At 38.7% G+C, this 19,273-nt stretch overlaps 1 protein-coding gene across 13 annotated transcripts in view; it reads left to right on the top strand.

The window, feature by feature from the left end:
* Positions 1-19,273, top strand: part of plekha6 (pleckstrin homology domain containing, family A member 6) — a 191,807-nt gene that overhangs the window by 163,614 nt on the left and 8,920 nt on the right. For 11 of the 13 annotated variants that reach the window (XR_003220236.1, XM_025907513.1, XM_025907514.1 and 8 more), the window contains 12 exons: positions 1,228-1,299; positions 1,757-1,837; positions 2,762-2,911; positions 3,084-3,179; positions 7,391-7,502; positions 7,603-7,742; positions 11,964-12,131; positions 12,535-12,610; positions 12,878-12,981; positions 13,692-13,850; positions 14,768-14,914; positions 15,775-15,905. Coding sequence is in view for 12 of the 13 variants with exons in the window: in XM_025907513.1 (XP_025763298.1) it covers positions 1,228-1,299; positions 1,757-1,837; positions 2,762-2,911; positions 3,084-3,179; positions 7,391-7,502; positions 7,603-7,742; positions 11,964-12,131; positions 12,535-12,610; positions 12,878-12,981; positions 13,692-13,850; positions 14,768-14,914; positions 15,775-15,905 (1,436 nt within the window). In the remaining variant the exon portion in view is untranslated. Of the gene's footprint in view, positions 1-1,227; positions 1,300-1,756; positions 1,838-2,761; positions 2,912-3,083; positions 3,180-7,390; positions 7,503-7,602; positions 7,743-11,963; positions 12,132-12,534; positions 12,611-12,877; positions 12,982-13,691; positions 13,851-14,748; positions 14,915-15,774; positions 15,906-19,273 lie in introns of those variants that run through there. The other 2 variants (XM_025907519.1, XM_025907518.1) reach the window with 2 other exon arrangements.

Genomic DNA, 19,273 nt, shown 5'->3' on the forward strand with positions numbered 1-19,273 from the left:
ATTTGTATAGCTGGCAGTTCCACCACTGTCTGGGCTAGCACCTCCAACTGTTGTGTAGGTCATCGATTTGTCATCACACTACTGGGTTTCAGCACCACTAGCACTAAGGAGTAATGGTGACGGCTTATTTTATTGTACACACCCACACACACACACAGGACTTGTTTGCTTGGGAGCACACTTCTTTCTAGCACGTCGGTGCTGCTAGTTCTCTTCTTATCACTCTCCGGGTCCCAATATCTACTGAAATAGGGAAGGCAAAATTACACAACTATTGCCTGGTGTGATGACCAGCCTTAACTGGCACTACCCCCTGAACCTCGCTCCACGCCTCCCCTGCAGCTGACATTTCATTGAAGATATACATGAGGAATTAGCTGAATTCAGGTCTGATTCACTGGCATTAAAATGAAAATGTGCAAACATAGTGACAAGAGGATCTCTAGAGTGAATTCAACATAACTGAATGCTGCACTTGGCACCATATTTGAGCCACTGTTTTCAAAATTAGACACATCTTCTCTTGTGAAAACTGCTAGTTATTTATAGTCACAGTCCCAAAATATATCAAACACTCTCGTGTGTGGCCAGAACATTGTTTGTGACACAGATTTGTTACTTCCAGTCTTAATGTCACCACCCCACACCACAAACAGGATGTAGTCAATCCGAAAGCAATCCGTCTCACGCTCCTCTTTTTATCCCTTCTGCTGTGATTATCGGGGATTCCATAATCTGAAATATTGGTTTTGTTAATGTGGTCACATGTTATTTTTCTTTTTTCTTTCACACTTCTGAATTGCTTATGTTTAAGCTCAACCTTGACATTACTGTTTGTTTTCTAATTATTTATCACCCTTTTAAAGGGGTGAATAGAAATGTATAGAAACAAATTGAAATTTATGATTTTATTTTTTTCATTTTTTGTACTTGTGATCACATTTTGTTGGTAATTTTAATATAGTCATGTTGACTAGATTGAAAACCATTACATAACTCAATTCAGTCAAGTTTAACAGTACAGAAACTGTTGATCTCAGAAAGAACATAACCACTGATCTCAATGATTTTGTGAATAAATAAAATCATTGAGATTTTATTTCAATCTAAAGATGTAATTTACATTACTTCAATAAAGACCAGAATATAGATTTTAATTTTGTTTTTCTCTCAGTGGAACAGTATACAGTCTCTGATTGATAATGACAGGTAAATCATTTTTTACAGGTGCCTCCTTTCCAGGATATAAACTACAGAGAACTGCATCCTACACTGAAACTCAATGAGATCGAAACCAGTGTAAGAGAGTTTCACATTCACACCCAAATGATGTGCTTTTTATTTTTTATACAGTGCATGGTGAAAAGTATGTGAGCACTCATTTCCCCATGTTTGTATGTCCTGTAGCCTAAGAACCTAATCTCAACCTTACAGTCCACAATAATATATTTACAATATAGTTTTCCTAGTTTTTGCATGACGGCGAACATTGTCAACAAAACAATAAAAAATGTAATTACACTAACCCTATTTATTAAAAGTCTGAAATCAGTTGCTACTCAGTTTAATGGCTGAGACTAAAAGTAGCAGATTTAAATCACATATTGCATACAAATGTGATGTTTTGGTGCACATATATACTATGCGGTATATGTATATTGTTTACTGACATATACACACTGCTGTACTGTCTTGGTTTTATATTTCCTTCCTGGTGTCTCTCAAATTCACAAAATAACCGCTCCTTGTTACACAGAAGCTCTTGGGGCGATTATGTGAGCAGAACCAGATTTTGAAAGACCATGAGGCAGTTGTCCACAGACTGAGAATGAATAAGGTACATGATTTTCCTTGGAAATGTGACATTTTATTGTGAAATTCTTAAGAAATGCTTTGTCCTGTGATGATGGCCAAATTTAGGGCATTAGTATAAAACTATGAAATCACTGGTGTTTTTTAATAACTACTAAACACAGCAATGTACTACTGTGAAGGTAAAGGAAACCCATGAAGCCTAATTTGTCCTAACCATATTTGAAGAGAAAATACTTTATATATCAGAGGAAAACAGTTTAACTCAGTACATTACAACAACCTAGCTATTAATACAACCTTACCTTTAGTCAACACTTAATATGTGGTGACTTCACCTGAAGCTGTATTTTGTGGTGTTGTTGTATAGGACCTCTTTACACTGAAAGTTGTTTTGTTTTTCACCACCCGGGCCTCTTTTTTTCATTACAGTTAGTACGACTTTGAAACAAATGTATTTCAACTGGAGGAATGTCTCGTGCCTATGCGGATTCTGAGGGGATGCGTCGCTCTGGCAAGCTTTGAAAAAAATGATATCTGTTGTGTTTTAACCCAAAGCATGATCTTTTTCTAACCCTAACCAAGTAGTTTTACTCCCTGCGGTGAGGCTGAATTGTTCCAATACAACAACCCCACTAACTACAGCAGAATTAATGACCACAGAGTTGAATCAACATCTTCTGACTCAGTAAAACAGTAAAAGTAATTTGTTGCACTGTTGCGTTAAATTAGTGCACAATGTAGTGTTTCTTTTCCTGGTCAGTTAGCATGTATGGTAGCTAATAATTCCACTCATTTATTTATGTGAAACCATTATAACCTTACACCCGAATATTTAGATGAAATGTGTACGTTCTCTTAAATAGATCATCAGGGATGTTGCAGTGTGTTGTCTATTTACTAAAGTAGCAGAAAAACTAATTTTCAACAAAACACTTGCTGTGACCAGGACAGCCTAGAGGAAGCACTGTTGGCGACTCATCAGGAAATGGAGATATACCATAACCAGCCTTTAATCATGGAAAAGCTGCAGTTCAAAAAGGAAACCCAGCAGAATCAGCTGATTAACATCAGAGGGGAGCTCTCCCAGGCCTCCAGTGTGAGTGCAGTAACTTATCTGTATTTCAAAAAATGCATAGCTGCACATGGTTGTGCAATGCACATCTGTTCATTAAATTTTCTATTTGTTATATGTCTAAATCAAACAGCCTGAATACTGCTGACAGTATAAATAATACTATTTTCTTTTCTTTTTTTTGTATGTCTCTCAGGCTTTAACAACTGCTTGCATGGAGTTTGAAGCATTAGAGGATGAGGCCAATGCCATCCATGGAGACCTGTGGGAGCAGCTTAATGCAGGAGGACAGGTAAAAGGTCACAATATCATCATATCTGTAAACCCTTTTTTTAAAAAAAGGTCTTATTATTAATTTTTTTTAGGTTATTTTACAGTAAGATTATTCATAATTATTCAGCCACTACCATCTACTGTCATTTATTCTGTATTTGTCTGTTTTTTAAAATGATTTTTAATGATGACAACAAAACAAAAAAGAAAACAAGACAGCAAAGGTTTTGATGGGACATAACTTAATCTAAAAATCTGATTAAAACACATGTTTTTACAGCATCTAGCTATTATACCTAATTTCCATCCATTCACTTCCATTTATTCTTGTCAGGGTTGTTGGAGCCTATCCCAGCTACCACAGGTTACCTGGTTTTGTGCAGGTCTTTAAAACCTTAGGTGAAATGAGGTTCTGTTGATTTGTCCCAAAGTTACACTGGAAAGCAATTTTAAATGTGTGAATTAAATATGAGTAATTCAATTCCAGAGGCTAATTCAATAAGTTTGTCACTGTGTGGAAAAAATGGGATTAAACTGAAAAAAGCCAGATATGCAGGATATGCACATTTTGTGATTATTTTGGAATGTTTAAATTAAGCAAACTGAGCCTGCTTTTTCTGCCAGTTTCGAATTTTTAACTAAACAACATTTTATTGACTCTCTCAATTGATTAAAATCCAGTAATAAGAGCACCTAAACCTAAATCTCACTTTAAAACAGAGTCCACTGCTCAACAGTCCTACAAGCACTTACAGCCCATTTCTTCATTGTAATTTCTGACACTGATTTCCTAATCTAACCTCTTTATGTTACCGACCCCTCCTTTTCCTGGGTGCACCTTGTGGAACAGAGTTTAGTGGGGGAGAAGTGATTGATAAAGATGAACAAACACAAAAAGGTGGAGGTGAAAAGCTAAGAGAGAAAAAGAAACTAGAAATAGACACAGCAAACTCTCATATTAACTGACAGTCAGGTGTCAGGGCTGCTGCTGCACTGTCAACAGTACCAACAACAACTAGTAACCACCCCTCGCAATCACAAGAAGTGCCAGAGAATGGATGATTAAATTTTCAGTTTCATTCAATTTTATTTATACAACGCCAAATCACAACAACAGTGGGCTCAAGGCGCTTTAATAATACATACAGAGAAAACCCCAACAATCATATGACCCCCTATGAGCAAGCACTTTGGCGACAGTGGGAAGGAAAAACTCCCTTTTAACAGGAAGAAACCTCCGGCAGAACCAGGCTCAGGGAGGGGCGGGGCCATCTGCTGCGACCGGTTTGGGGTGAGAGAAGGAAGACAGGATAAAGACATGCTGTGGAAGAGAGACAGAGGTTAATAATAAGTGTGATTCAGTGCAGAGGTCTGTTAACACATAGTGAGTGAAGAATAAACACCCAGTGCATCATGGGAGTCCTCCATCAGCCTACACCTATTGCAGCATAACTAATGGAAGATTCAGGGTCACCTGGTCCAGCCCTAACTATATGCTTTAGCAAAAAGGAAAGTTTGAAGCCTAATCTTGAAAGTAGAGATAGTGTCTGTCTCCTGAATCCAAACTGGAAGCTGGTTCCACAGAAGAGGGGCCTGAAAACTGAAGGCTCTGCCTCCCATTCTACTTTTAAATACTCTAGGAACAACAAGTAGGCCTGCAGTGTGAGAGCGAAGTGCTCTAATAGGGTGATATGGTACTACAAGGTCATTAAGATAAGATGGGGCCTGATTATTTAAGACCTTGTATGTGAGGAGCAGGATTTGGAATTTTGAATTAGCAGTCCCAACAACAGAGTGAGGATGAGATGGAAGAAGGTATTATTGTCATGGTCAGAAAATAGATGGTGGGACATAACTAGAGAGGGAGATTCCAGTAAAAAGCTGACTACTTTGTCAATAAGCGACTGCTAATAGTTAAAGATTAGCTTTTAATTGCCACATGTTGCACTGTAGTGTAACCAAGGTCCCAACCCAACAACAACTGTACAAACCTGATTAAAACACAGGGAGAGGCAGACAATATGTGCACAGGAGGAGATTAGGGCGAAGTGGGGACACAGGACGACTGGAGTACCATGACAAGTAAGCCAGCAGTCTGAGAACAAAGTGGTATGATATGAGACTATGAGGTCTTTAAGATAAGATGGGAAGCATGTATAATTTAAATAGAACATATCCTTGCACATAGGCCTGTGAACCTGAGTGTATGAAGAGGACTCCACATTAATATGAACAAATTTGAGTATATCAGATAGATATGATTCACAGTACGTTTTAATACTTGTGACATGCTCTGTAATAAAATGCAATGATCAACTAAAGCTGCACTGACGTCAAGTAAAACATGCACAGGGGTAAGGCCACTGTCAGAGGTCATAAGAAGATCAAATAAATAGTTCCTCTGCAGATTATCAGTTAGCTGTTTTATAACTGCTATTTCAAGAATTTTTCAGATAAAAGGATGGTTGGAGAATGTCCTGTAATTAGCTAAGACAGTTGAGTAAATGGCTTTTGATGGCTTTTTAAGTAACAGTTTAATCACTGCCACCTTAAAGGCCTGTGGTATGGAGCCCAGTAATAGAGACTGACTGATCGTGTTTATAAGATTAAAGCATTAATTTGTGGTAGCATTTCTTTGAGCAGTCAGATGTTATGAATAACTAATTGTCTAACGGTTAAAAATCTGTGTAATGAAATTCATAAAGTTGTTACTGGTTAAGGTTAAAGGAATGCTTGGCTTAACAGAGCTATGACTCTGAAAAGAAGCCTTGTTCTTATTTTCTTAAGCCAGTGACATAGTGAGCTTTACGGAGGAGCAAACTCTTTCCAGCCTAAATGATGATCTTCCAAACTAGTGAGATGCCATTCCTCTCCAGCTCATAGGTTATCTGCTTTAAGGTGTGCCTTTGAGAGTTATATTAGGGAGTCAAGCCTGATTTGAGTCTTTTTTCAGAAAAGCCACAGTATCCAGAGTTGTATGCCATAGGGATGTTTCATGTCTGCTGTGGCAGATGACGTGGAGTGGAGTGTGTGGACCCAAAGGCAGATAAATGGAACAAACAAAAAGCGAGCCATTTATTTCTGGCTTAACTGAAAAACACACAAAGTCATGGGGAGACTGAGAAGAAATATCAAAACTAAACAGGGCAACACTAAACACAAAACACAAGATATATAGAGACAAGTACAAAAACCTGTTATCCATTACTTCTACGTAATCTTTGTGTAATCAAAGTAAAAATATGTCATGTTATCTAATTTTTACTGGACTGCAAACTTTTTAAACTACATTTAGAAAGAACAAAGAACACAAAATGAGTATATTCCAAATACTAGTGGCTGCAAAGTAAGTACTGAGAATGAGCTATCTTATTGGTCTGCCATCATATATTTTACATATATCCAACCCTTTAATGATTCCATAATAAAAGATTTTTTTGTTTTTTCCTCTTTTTTTGTTAAAATGAAACAAAAAAAAAATGTTAGCAATTTTGATGACATGTAGTTATTTTTTCCACATAACTGAAATTAATAAATGGACCTCACTGTGGAGTCTCAAGACCAGTCTTTTACGTGGTCTTGGTCTTCTCGTGGTCTCGACGGACTTTGGTCTTGGTCTTGTCTTGGTCTCGCTGTCTCGGTCTTGCTGTCTCAGATCAACATAGTGGTCGGGAAATTTGGAGTCAACAGTATCCATGACACACAATGTAACGTTTGATAATGTGTCATGCGCAAAAGCATCAGCTCTAAGAGCCGTGCTTAGAGAGTGCTTTGTAGTGAATCAGAAGAGTCGACTCCCATTGAGCGAGAGCCGGCTCCTCACTTAATTTCCTTTCGCTGCTCAGCTCTCGCACAGTGGCTCAGCTATGCTCCAATCCGTCCATATTGTGGCCAATCACGTGCGAGGATATAGGATAATATCATTATGTGAAAAACAGAGAGGGTGAGAGACGGGACAGTCAAGTGGAGCGTGCGTCTGTCCTCTCAGTAAGTGAGTGAGACAGTAGACAGTGAGTGCATCGCAAAAACACATTAGTATATGCCTGACACCCGTAAACGAAGCAGCATCTGGCTGCAGTTTAAAGACTTTTTTATCTTGGTCTTGGTCTTGTCTCGACTTTGTCTTGGTCTTGGTATAGGCGGTCTTGACTACAAGTCTACCTCACTGTTATTAGTATTAGGATCTAATTTCTGCTATTTTTCCTTGTAATTTTTTTATTTTTTTTTTAGAGTGAATTAGTTCGGAGGCACATCCAAAAAGAGTTTTGGAGAGTCCAGGATGTATTAGAAGGTCTGCAAAAGAACAGCTTATCCAGAGGCATTAACACAGCCAAGGGTAGAGGTAAAATAAAATAAACTAATTTTGAACATAATGGCCTGTGTTTCTACCTTCTATCTAACGGCTCTTTTCCTGATACTTTAAAGTTTTTTTCTCTTTTCAGTTGACAGTGGTGCATCAGGCTCCTTTACCACCAATAGTCCAGCAAGCCCCCTGAGCTCAGTAAGCCTTACCAGCCCGCTGAGCCCTTACTCCCCAGTGCCTGTTTGCCAGGCTTCTCCAACCAAGGAGTTGGGTCTTGAGGTAAGCACTTAATCCTAAATTACATAGAAGAGGAAGTTCTAAACGTCCCAAGCCATGCCTTGTGCCTAATTTCAAACCTGACAAAATGCCAAACTATGGACCCCAAAGTTATATGGAAGCTGACCCGGCGTCGTATACAGAACATATAAATTATTATGGTTGTGAAAACTGTGAGCATACTTTTTCAAAGATTACTCTAGCTTTCTAGAACCTCAGGGAGTCCTTAAGGACGCTAAACCCTGTAGAGGAGGAAATAGATCAAAAAGGACTAACTAAGCTATAAACCCAGGAAAGGCCAGAGAACAGACCAGTTTTCTTGGTGTACAATGCCAATATTCTGAATATACCAATCAGCACTCAGATGCAATCCATACCCATTCTGATACTCGAGAGATTAATTAGTTAACCTTAGAAGGTTGCAGAAATGAAGCCAAGCTTGTCCTCAGAAAACATGTCAATCCACATTTCAACCCAGATCACTTTCCAGCAGTGTACCATAACTGCCATGGAAATTTTTTCTCCAAAATGTGTTACTCTCTATCTGCATCTCAAATGTTCCTTCTTAAGGGCTCTTCTAGGGCTGATGTTTTACTATCGATTTCTTCATACATTTTCAACCCTTAATATTAATTCTGCTTACTAATTAAAATAATCAACAATTAACTACTCAGTCATTTTGTCATGTGGCCCTACTAGGCCAGCTACTTACCCCAGTAATCATGGGTAAACTAACAATGATCCAGTTGGGTTTCCTAACATCTAGCTCATTCAGTAAGTGTTTAAGTAAATAGTTCATTACCTATTTTTTAAAAAAAATATGTAATCCTAACTGAAATAATAAGCATTCAAATACTCTCATCATTTTCAACAAAGATGTCAAAAATTGAAATGGAATAGCATTATTCTAGTCTTACTGATTCCTTCAATTGTTTTACAATTTAACCCCTAATTCACAAATGTCTGAAATACTAGGCTAGCTATTTTGTAATTCATACATAGTTATTTTATCATTTATAAGGCATTATTTCCCACATCATTACATATCAGTGTGCACTTAAAAAAACAGGTATGAAATTTTTATTCTTAATTAATAACCTAATATACAACCTGTTTGATAAAAGGTATTTTCATAATTTCTAAATAATGGCTTCACCATTTCTAAATTTAAGAACAGATCATTTATTTAGGAGCTGTTCATAGCATAGTATCATCATGCTATGGTTGTCCTGGCTGCCATGTTTTTTTGCAACGTTGTGTGGAGGTCTGGAGTGGTGCCTTTAAAATGGGATACTGGGGTGGTGGTTCCCATATTTAAGAAAGAGGACTAGAGATTATGCTCCAATTATAGGGGGATCAGAGTGGGAAAGTCTATGCCAGGACTGGAGAGGGGAGTCCATCTGTTAATTGAACCTTAGATTCAGGAGGAACAAAGCAGTTTTCTTCCTTGTCTTAGAACTCCTCTTTATCCACTGGAGGACATTCAAGGATGCATGTGAGTTTGCCCAACCAGTCTAAATGTCCAGCTTTGTCCAGCCACTGGTAGGATGTCAGCCACTTCCTCTGTATGTCGGTGGTACATATTGTGCAGGGGCCTGTCCTACCATGATGGTTCCTCCTCTTCCTCTTCTTTCTTGGGTTTCTGCTACCTGAGGTATTCACTGAGCATGCGGTTGGTTGTGGCTGTCTTTCTGATGTACTCAAGGATTTTTGTTGTCTCATCTTGGACTGTGGTACTGACACTCACCAGTCAATGCCCTCCTTCCTTCAACTTAGCATACAGCCTCAGGGTGCTGGACTTGGAGTGAAACCCTCCAAGCATGGTCAGGAGCTTCCTCATCTTGATTTCAGGATCTTGTTCTTACCGTTCAGCTGACTCTTCAGGACTTGCCTGACCTTCTGCAGGTACTTGTGGTGGTTGCAGCTTTCCTAATGGGCTCTTCGTTGTTCCCATTTGCCTGTGGGATTCCCAGGTACCAGGTTCTCATATCTGAACAACGTTCCGATGTCATTGCTGTATATCCTGGTGGTGTTGATCAGTGAATTGGCATACAGCTTGATGTCATCCATGTAGAGAAGGTGGCTAACAACTGCTCCATTCCGTAGTCAGTATCCATAGCCACTCTTGTCAATGATTTCACTGAGAGGGTTCAGGCCTATGCAGAACAGCAGTGGGGACAGAGCATCTCCTTGGTAGATCCCGCACTTGATGGTGACTTGTGCTATGGGCTTGAAGTTGACCTCTAGTGTTGTACGCCACATCCCCATTGAGTTCCTGATGAAGGCTCTTAGGGTCCTGTTGATCTTGTATAGGTCTAGCCATTCCAGGATCCAGTTGTGGGGCATTAAGTCATAGGCCGTCTTGTAATCAATCCAGGTAGTGCACAGGTTAGTCAGCCTCATCTTGCAGTCTGGGGTGACTGGTCTGTCTCCCAGTAGCTGGTGTTTTGCGCCTCTGGTATTCTTGCCAATCCCTTTCTGTGCCCCGCTCATGTATTAAGCCATATGCCTGTTCATCTTAGCCACTATGATGACTGACAGATGATACCGAGGCAGGGTATTGGCCAGATGAGACCGATCCCTTCCGGGGGTCCTTGGGGATCAGGACTGTCTGGCCTTCAGTTAGCCACTCTGGGTGTCTCTCACCGACTAGCAGCTGGTTCATTTGTGCTGCCAGGCGCTTATGGAGTGCAGTCAGCTTCTTTAGCCAGTAGGCGTGAACCATGTCGGGGCCTGGTGCTGTACAACTCTTCATACTGGAGACCCTTTCTTGCATGTCTGCCACTGTGATGGTTACTGGACCCTGTTCAGGGAGGTTGCTGTGGTCTGCTCTTAGATCCACTAGCCACTGAGCATTGCTGTAATGGGTTGCATCCTTCTCACATATGTTCTTCCAGTATTTCCCAGTCTCCAGCTTTGTTGGTGCTGTTCTCATATTGTTCTCATACTGTTCCCCTGCCACTGAGAGTACACTTTGGATGGTTCTGTGGAGAACAGCTGGTTCATTCCAGGGTCTCCCTTGCCATAACATTTGTTTTGTACCTTGTCAATCTCTAGCTGTGAGAGCAGGTTCTTCTTCTGGATGTTGGAACACTGAGCTACTAGTTGTTTCGATATCAACAGCGCCCTATTTTCTTCTCTTTCCCACTTATGCCATCTTGTTTCAGTAGCCCACTTCTCATCGAGGTGTCCTGGTTTCTCAACACATGGCGTGCACCTTGTTTTATATATGTATGTGTGTGTGTGTGCATAAAAACACTGGATCAAGGACAATGACAAATATTCAGGCTTGAATTTCAGTTTACCTGTCAATAAAATAAAGAACAAAGTTAATACCAAATTATTTTAGATGAATTTCAAATTATTTCCAAATTATTTTAGTATCAACATCAACTTCAACTGAATAACTAAAGTTCTGAACAAAAAAAGAAGTAGTAAATAAGAAAAAGAGGTAAAAAGTCTTTAAAAAAAATCCTGTCCTGTCTGAATTGTGATCTGAATGCATTGTGGTGCCAAACACATTTTACTATTGCAAGAACAGCTATATTGAGTGTCTATAGGTGCATCCTCTTCATGTGAATCTTTAATCTATTTATTTATTCATTTTAATGTGTTATTTCAGCTATTACATTGTATGTGGTTTAATATGATAATGTATATGGCAAGACAGGCAAGAGAAATAAACAAAAATAAAACACCAACCAAAAAGGAGGAGGTGGGGGGATAGAATACAAATAGAAATACAAAGAGGTGACAAGTCTAAGATAAAAGATGTTACGATAAGAAGGGAAGAGTGCATGATCAGTGCTTTTTATCACACTGGTCTACTTGAAGTATGGTTTAGGTTATAAAGTAGTTTTGCACTTTATACCCTTAATATTCTTGTAAACAATCAAGCCTGTTTCAAGTTTCACAATTGCTGTGCAGCCCATGTTTTAGTTTAAATTTGACAGGTATATGGCTCTTACTTGGCTGGCCAGTGTTAGGTTTATGGTCAACACTTAAGACCATCTTTAACTATTATAAGGTGTTACCAGTGTTTCAGCAACCAGCTGGGGATTTTCATCCAACTCTTTAACTAACTAGACTGAAACTCAATTAATACTTTTCTGCTTTGCAATTTGCCTGGCTTATTGTCACTTATCCTCATATGCAGCACTCTCTCTTCCTCCTATCCTATGTTAACTTCCTTCTTCACTCCCTACTGCCCTTATGGTGATCTAGGAAACTGTTCCCCCTAGGCCTCCCCTCCCCAAATCCTATTACCCATTGGATCCCTCCTATACCTTTCCTCCCTCCATCCCTACCCTGCCTTTTGACAGCACAACCTGGCCACACAGCTTCGGCATCGATGTTGATTACCTTGGTGGTGAAGATTCTGACTTCAGAAAGGTAATTGGGTATTTCTGCTGGTATATTCTCTTTCATTAGAGAAAGAAACAAAACGTGAACCAACCTTGGTGCATCACATTTGTAAAAGTCATTTGTACTTGAAGAGGACATTTTGATCAGCACTGTCACTTCAGTTGGCAGCTGGTCAGCTGCACAGTAAAGGTATAGTAGTGTTAAACAATGGGTTACTGCAATTCCTTTAAAATGAAAAAGACTTTTTCAACCATAGTGTGATTGCATCATTGGGGATTTTTCAGGTGTACCAGCTGTTTCTTCCATCACCATATACAAAACGGCATTATCTAATGCATTCTTGTTAAACCAAAGGTTTTTGAACAGTATTAGAATCTTTCATTGCCTTCAGGTTCAGTGCTGACAAAATGAAAATATCTCTGCATTGCAGCCCAAGTTTGGAGAATTGAACAATGTCAGCGATGTTCAGGAGCAGGCCCAGGACAGGCAGTCCACCGTGAATAAAGGTACAACAGTTTAATATCAAGATCCTATTTAAAAATGGCCATAACAATGACAACAATAACTTGGCTATGCAGAACCCAGAGATACATTCTTTAAGGTGCTTACAATAGCAAGTTAGAGATAAAAATTCAGTATTCTGTCTTTTGACGTCTGATTGCATGATTTAATCAAGTGACACTTTAAAGACTGACTCATAGTGCTATGTTTGAGAATACAAACATGTTTTTTTGGCCTGTACTTATAAATGTATTTATTTTTTCACATGCCAGTTGGCATTGTTCCTCCTAGAACCAAATCCCCCACTGATGAATCACAGAGGAACTTTACTGAAGTTCATCGCCGTAACAGCAGAGTGCTTAATGGAGTCTCCAGGGTATGTCAACCCACTCTGGTTAGGAGAGAAAAAACAAAAGCCTTAATAAACAACAAACAATAATAAACAATGAACAGGTTAGTGTAACTGAGAAACATGTGAAATGGGTCATATTCACAACATCAGACATGAATGCACACAAGAGGTTGTAACGTGGGTTGTACTCAGTGGTTGAGAGAAGCGGTGGAAACACTTAGCAGGACAGTCAGAAAAACTCACGACCACACTGGTACTGGGAATTCCACAGTGCTTGTCTTTTAATGCACACTCAACCTTATAAAGCCCTGTTGAACAGCTGCTGATTATCATACATGAAGCACAGTGTTCCTGCAACCCATTGCAAAAAGTTAGAGGTCTGTGCCCATACACTCACTTACAAGCAAGTTGCTCTCATACTCCACAGTGGGCAGTAGCGCATACTTATGACATCACTAACCCTTACATTGTCTTAAAGAGAAACCACACCACTGCGACTGTTACAAGGTTGATATTTATTTTAGTGCTGTCAGCGTTAATCTTGTTAAAATGACATTACCGCCATAACCGCAAATCTCCGCCATAACGGAGATTTGCCGTGTTAATGCGGTTACTGCGTTAATGTCATTTTAACGAGATTAACGCTGACAGCATTAATTTATTTCTAATCCATTTTTTTAATGTTTTTATATCAGAGAAATTATCTCTAAAAATAAGCCTGTTCTATGTCACAGGAGCGCCCAAAAAGTGCTGCATTTCCTGCAGAAATTAAGATGAAGATGAGTGTGGAGGAGCAGAATGAGCGACTTCGTCGCAACCAGAGCAGCTCTATGAGGGACAAAAGGAGAAGCTTAAACCTGTCAGGAGGCCAGTCTCCAGCCAATTACAAAGTGGTATGAGGAAGCTAATGGTGATCCTTGTCATGTATTTAATTGTAGTATTGTCACAGTGAGCTAGTAAAGTAAAACTGAATCATGTATTTATCCTCCTAGGTGTTTATTTTTTAGATGATAGTCACAGAGTTATAAAGAACTTTCAAAAATGTACTGCAGCTTGAAATTTTTCTCAATATCGCACATTTCCCAAATTGTTGCTATCATACCTGCCTACTCCAGTACAAAGCTTTGTAATTTCCATTTGAGCCCATCTGAGAAAGTTGTGGTCTAGTAAATTCACTTGGGTACAATAGCTAGACTTAACCCATGTAAACACCAGGTAGTTACAACTTATCTGAAATGGACCTTCTCCTGTTGTGTGAGTGTGATTCTCCAACATCGTAAGTTCATGTGTAAAACTGACAGAATGATAGAGATCACTTTACACTGACCACGTTGGGGTGGCTGTAGCTCAGAAGGTAGAGAAGGTCATCTGCTAATTAGAAGGTTGGTTGGTCGATTCCTGCCTGCTCCAGTCTGTATGCCAAATTTCCCAAGATACTAACCCCAAGTCGCTCTCCAGTGCGTCCATTGGAGTATGAATGTGTGTGAATGCTAGATAGAAAGCACTTGCGTAGAAAAAGTGCTTGTGTGAATGAGGAGAGCTCTGTAAAGTGCTTTGAGTGCTCAGATATAGTAGGAAAGTAAAAAACAATCCATGTACCATGCGTATTGTCCACCTGTTTGCATTTCTGGTACTTCCAGGTGGGTAAGATAATCCACTGAAAAACATTACCAATATTTACAAATGTAAAACCAGTGATTGATATAGGCCAAAGTTGTATGACTAGGGTATACGCTTTTTAGCTAGCTGATGATTTGACTGTATCTGTATCTGCCTGTTTGTCCTATCTAGTTTGTCTTTGTATTGACAGGTTCGTAGGCGGCTGACAGCTCATGAGATTGACATCAAAGATTTAGAGAAGGCAGTTCGAGGACAGGGGCAAGAGTCACCACAGGAAGAAATTGCTCGTCTGAGACGTTTACAGATTGAACCAGAACATTACAACATCAGCAACGAGGTGAAATAAGTTGAATCTGTTATTAACTTTGTGGCTATTTTAAAGCGGATATGTTCACAATAGAGTCATAATAGCTTACCTATAGTCTGAATATAGCTTACCTAATATTCAGACTATAATCATAATGCAGAAAAGGGCTATTAGACTAATAAATCAGGAGGGGTATAGGGCTCACACAAACGCACTCTTTATTAAGACGCAAGCTATAAAATTCCAGGATCTGGTGAAGTTTAAAAAAATGCAAATAATATATTAGGCAAGGAAAGGGATGCTCCCAATCGAAATAAGTAAATGGTTCTTAGAAAGAGAAGGGAGGTATAATTTTAGAGGGAAGTGGAATTTAAAATTACAAAGAGTAAGAACAACATTGAAAAGGATTTCAATAGCGGGAGTTAAATTCTGGAATGAGAAATAAAGGTCAGCAGTGATATAAACCAGTTTAAAATAAAACTCAAAAAAGAAATTTCAAATAAGTATAAGAATGAAGAAAATGCAATTAATCCAAGACAGCTGTCAAACTGATGTTTATTTTCTTCTGCAAATTAGCAAATCTAAATATAGTTTTAGTTGAATATGAGAAAATATTTTTTGTGATGTTATGTTCTAAGTTGAAGGCATTGTAAACATTTTTGTTGTTCAAATTTAGATGATGAGGATGTAAACCTGAGGGGGTAGGGCTAAATAAGTATATACTTCTGCTTACTCCTTTTCAAACAACTGCATGGAAAGATTTTATGAAATGTTGGTGAATGTATATGTTTGAAATAAAAATGAACTGAACTGAACTGAATAGCTTACCTTTGTGTCCAAAATCATAAAAGACAAGGATAACAGAGATTCTTTCTTTCTTGTTATAAAAGATGGCTCCTGACAAGGTTCTGATTCCTGAGCACTACCTGGATGTGGAGAATGACGCTCCCTTGAGCCCAGAGGAGCAGAAGGAGAAGAAGAAGAAACTAGAGCGAATCAAGACCCTTATTGCCAAATCAAAGTACAGTTTTAACTTCCTTAAATTTCTAGCAATAGTCTGTTTATTTAAAGCTGCACACATTTTAAATTCGTAACATCTTTTACCTCTTCCTGTATAATAAAAGGAGAAGAAGTTCAAAACTATGGTTAGAAAAACAATTTGTTGTCATGAATCGCTGTGTGGCAGGCAGGAGATCGGACCCAAAAGCAGACTTCACAGAGGTAAAGCAAACTCAAACAGCAGCTTTATTGCTGACTCAAGGGAAAAATGATACAATGCTACACTGGGATAATATAAACTAAACTCATGGAGAAGCACACAGTGAAACACACACAGCATGAGGGAGGACACAACACGGAACTGAGGGAGACGCGGACATAAAAACAGAGGAAAAATAACAACGAACTTGGGAGCACACGGGGAACACAGCTAATAACGAGACAGGGCAGGAGCAAACACAACATGACGTACACTGACGGGAGACTATCAAAGTAAAACAGGAAGAACACAGAGGAGCACGAGGGAGAGCACAGACTGAGCTGGGGAAACATGATGAAATAAAACACAAGCAGTGTTGGGGAGTAATGGAATACATGTACCGGCGTTATGTATTTAAAATACAAAATATAAAACTGTATTCCGTTACAGTTACTGTTTAAAAAGGTGATATTCAGAATACAGTTACTTTGTTGAAAAAAAGGGATTACACGGCGGTCTTTTCCTTTTTCATATGTTACGCTATGCCCTCACTAGTTTTGGTAATTCCACGCTGATGGAAACCCAAACAAAACACGCATTAAGATGCCTGTGTCTCAGTCTCGCGGCCCATGTCACCTCTTCTTGCAGCCCGCGTAATGACGTGAAGAAATATTTTTAAAAATTATTATTCAAAAAACGATTTAATATGAAGGCAATAGGCAGAGTGTTACAGGCATAGCCCTAAAGGTTGTAGCCTCATTGGCAGTGTAGCCCAGTTGTAAGTAAGCTATTAAGACTCGACTGTACACTGTGCTCGTGTTTTCCTCCAAAACAATAAGTTCCGTTGGAGCAGCCTTTCATCGCCTCTCTCTGTCTCTCGCTAGCAAAGTTGACCCAGACAACACGACGACGTATTAGCCAGAGGTCCCTTTACTACGGTTCGGAGACGTGGACCTGTTTTATATACACGCGGAATAGTTTTCTATATGACATAGCTGCAAAAAGTGCAGCCTTACCTAATGTCCACCTACTGTTACTCATTTTATATTAAGATTTAAAAATCTAGTTGGTATTTATTCTGCCCTCACTGCTATACTGGATACAGTTATGCAGATAGATAAACTCCTCGACAACTGACAGGTGTACTGTCCCTTTTATTGACGCTGCCTTCAATTATCAACAGAGTGAAACTAAAAACAGACAAAATAAACAATATTCAGTCTATACATTCACACAATAATGCAAATCAGTTGACCAAACTAGCTAACATTGGAAAGAAACTAAATCTGAATACAGTACACCTTTAACCATAAAAGTGCATAAATGATAACAATATAGTTGCCTTAACTCTTGTTCAACGTAAATACTCACAAGCGATGCTTTCTGTAAAACAATGAAGAGGGGGGATGCAGATGTTATGAGAACAACATGCTGAGTCAGCCTTTTCTCAAAGTGTACTGCATTACTAACTCTACAGGTAATAAAAACAAATCTTGGCATGAAAGAAATGTAGTGACTCCTGCTGGTGGGAAGAAGAACTACACCAGCACAGTATTGGTATGGCAAGTAGCCTTCAGTAATACTAATAAATAACACAGCAATAGTACATTCATGTAGTTGTAAAAAAGTTTGATAATATATATAGTAATCCAAAGTATTCAGAATACGTTACTCTCATTGAGTAACATAACAAAATACCTTACAAAATACATTTAGGGGTTTGTGTTCTGAAATCTGTAGTGGAATACATTTTAAAAGTAACCTTCCCAACACTGAACACAAGGAGGGGAAACAAGGCACCACGACTCACACAATTAAATAAACACCGATACGTAGAGGGAGACACAGAGTACAAAGGTTAACATAGAATAAACTACCACAAAGAATCATAAACTATAATACAATAGGTCATAAAAACACAAAATGCTGGGTCAAAAGGACCCAGAACCATGACATTTGTAAGAATAAGCAATACTTTATATACCCCCAAATTTGAAGAATTACTATGTCCCAGGTCTAAAAACATATAAAACAATGTACCTAAAATAAATACAATATCCATTAAGGAACCCAAACTGACAATACAAAAACTGAAAACGGAAACCTTACAGTTTTAACAGTGTGACTCTTTTGCATTGACTCAATTTATCAGACCTGGATTTACTGTATATAATGAAATGAAACTGACACATAACTAAGCATACTTGTCAGTACAAACTGTGAGGGATGGCAAAATGACACTCACAAAAAAGAAAACACTCCAGTTAAATTTAAAGTAGTGAAGCAACTTCTTTACTCGAGTAAAAGTGAAAAAGTACAGGCTCTGAAATGTACTCAAAGTAAGAAAGTAAAACGTAGCTCTTTAAAGAACAATTTTTATGCAAACTTAACTAAACCTTGTGCTATATTAATAATAAAATAATTTTAGTACATGAGAATGTTATTCCAGTCTAAATTCTAATTCTGATGAATGTGACATTACAAAAAAGCTTTAAATTTGCAGTTTATCAAGTATTTCTGAGCAATCATTACCTTTATATAACCTTTCTTCATCCTCCACTGTCCTATCCATCTTTCTCCATCTTTGAGTGTAGTTAGCTCTTTTTCTGCATTCTCCCTTAGACGTTTAGCTAGCAGATGAAACGTGCAACAAACTGCACACAAACAGTTTGTGTTTCCTGATATTTGCTGAGCTAATAGAAATGTCCTCCTCTTCAGTAGCATTAACAACATTCTGAAGCACGGTCCATTTCAGAGTATAAAAGCTATAATACGGCTATGGTTATCAATAATTTTTTCTCTAAGAGGTTCATGAAGTCATTACTAGTTAATGTTGGCTCAACAGACTTTTTGTCTGACTGTTTGTCAGCCTGGCTACAGTGCTGAAGAGAAACCTGGGGTTGTTCTTATTTTCTTCAATCAGTGATGAATAGTAAGATGTTCTGGCTTTGCGGAGGGCTTTCTTATAAAGCAGCAAACTATTTCTCCAGGCTAACTGAAGACCCTTTTAAATTAGTGAGACCCCAAGCACTTCTGATTTGAGGCTTTCTTTTTCAGAGGTGTCACATCATCCAAAGCCTGTTGTTGTGATTTGGCACTGTATAAAAAAACATCACAATATCTGCAGCTGGACACAGTGGGCACTATTGATGTGATAACTGACCTGTGTGGCAGTATAGTTTAGATAGCTG

This window comes from Oreochromis niloticus, linkage group LG5, assembly GCF_001858045.2.
Source record: "Oreochromis niloticus isolate F11D_XX linkage group LG5, O_niloticus_UMD_NMBU, whole genome shotgun sequence".
NCBI classification, from domain to species: domain Eukaryota; kingdom Metazoa; phylum Chordata; class Actinopteri; order Cichliformes; family Cichlidae; genus Oreochromis; species Oreochromis niloticus.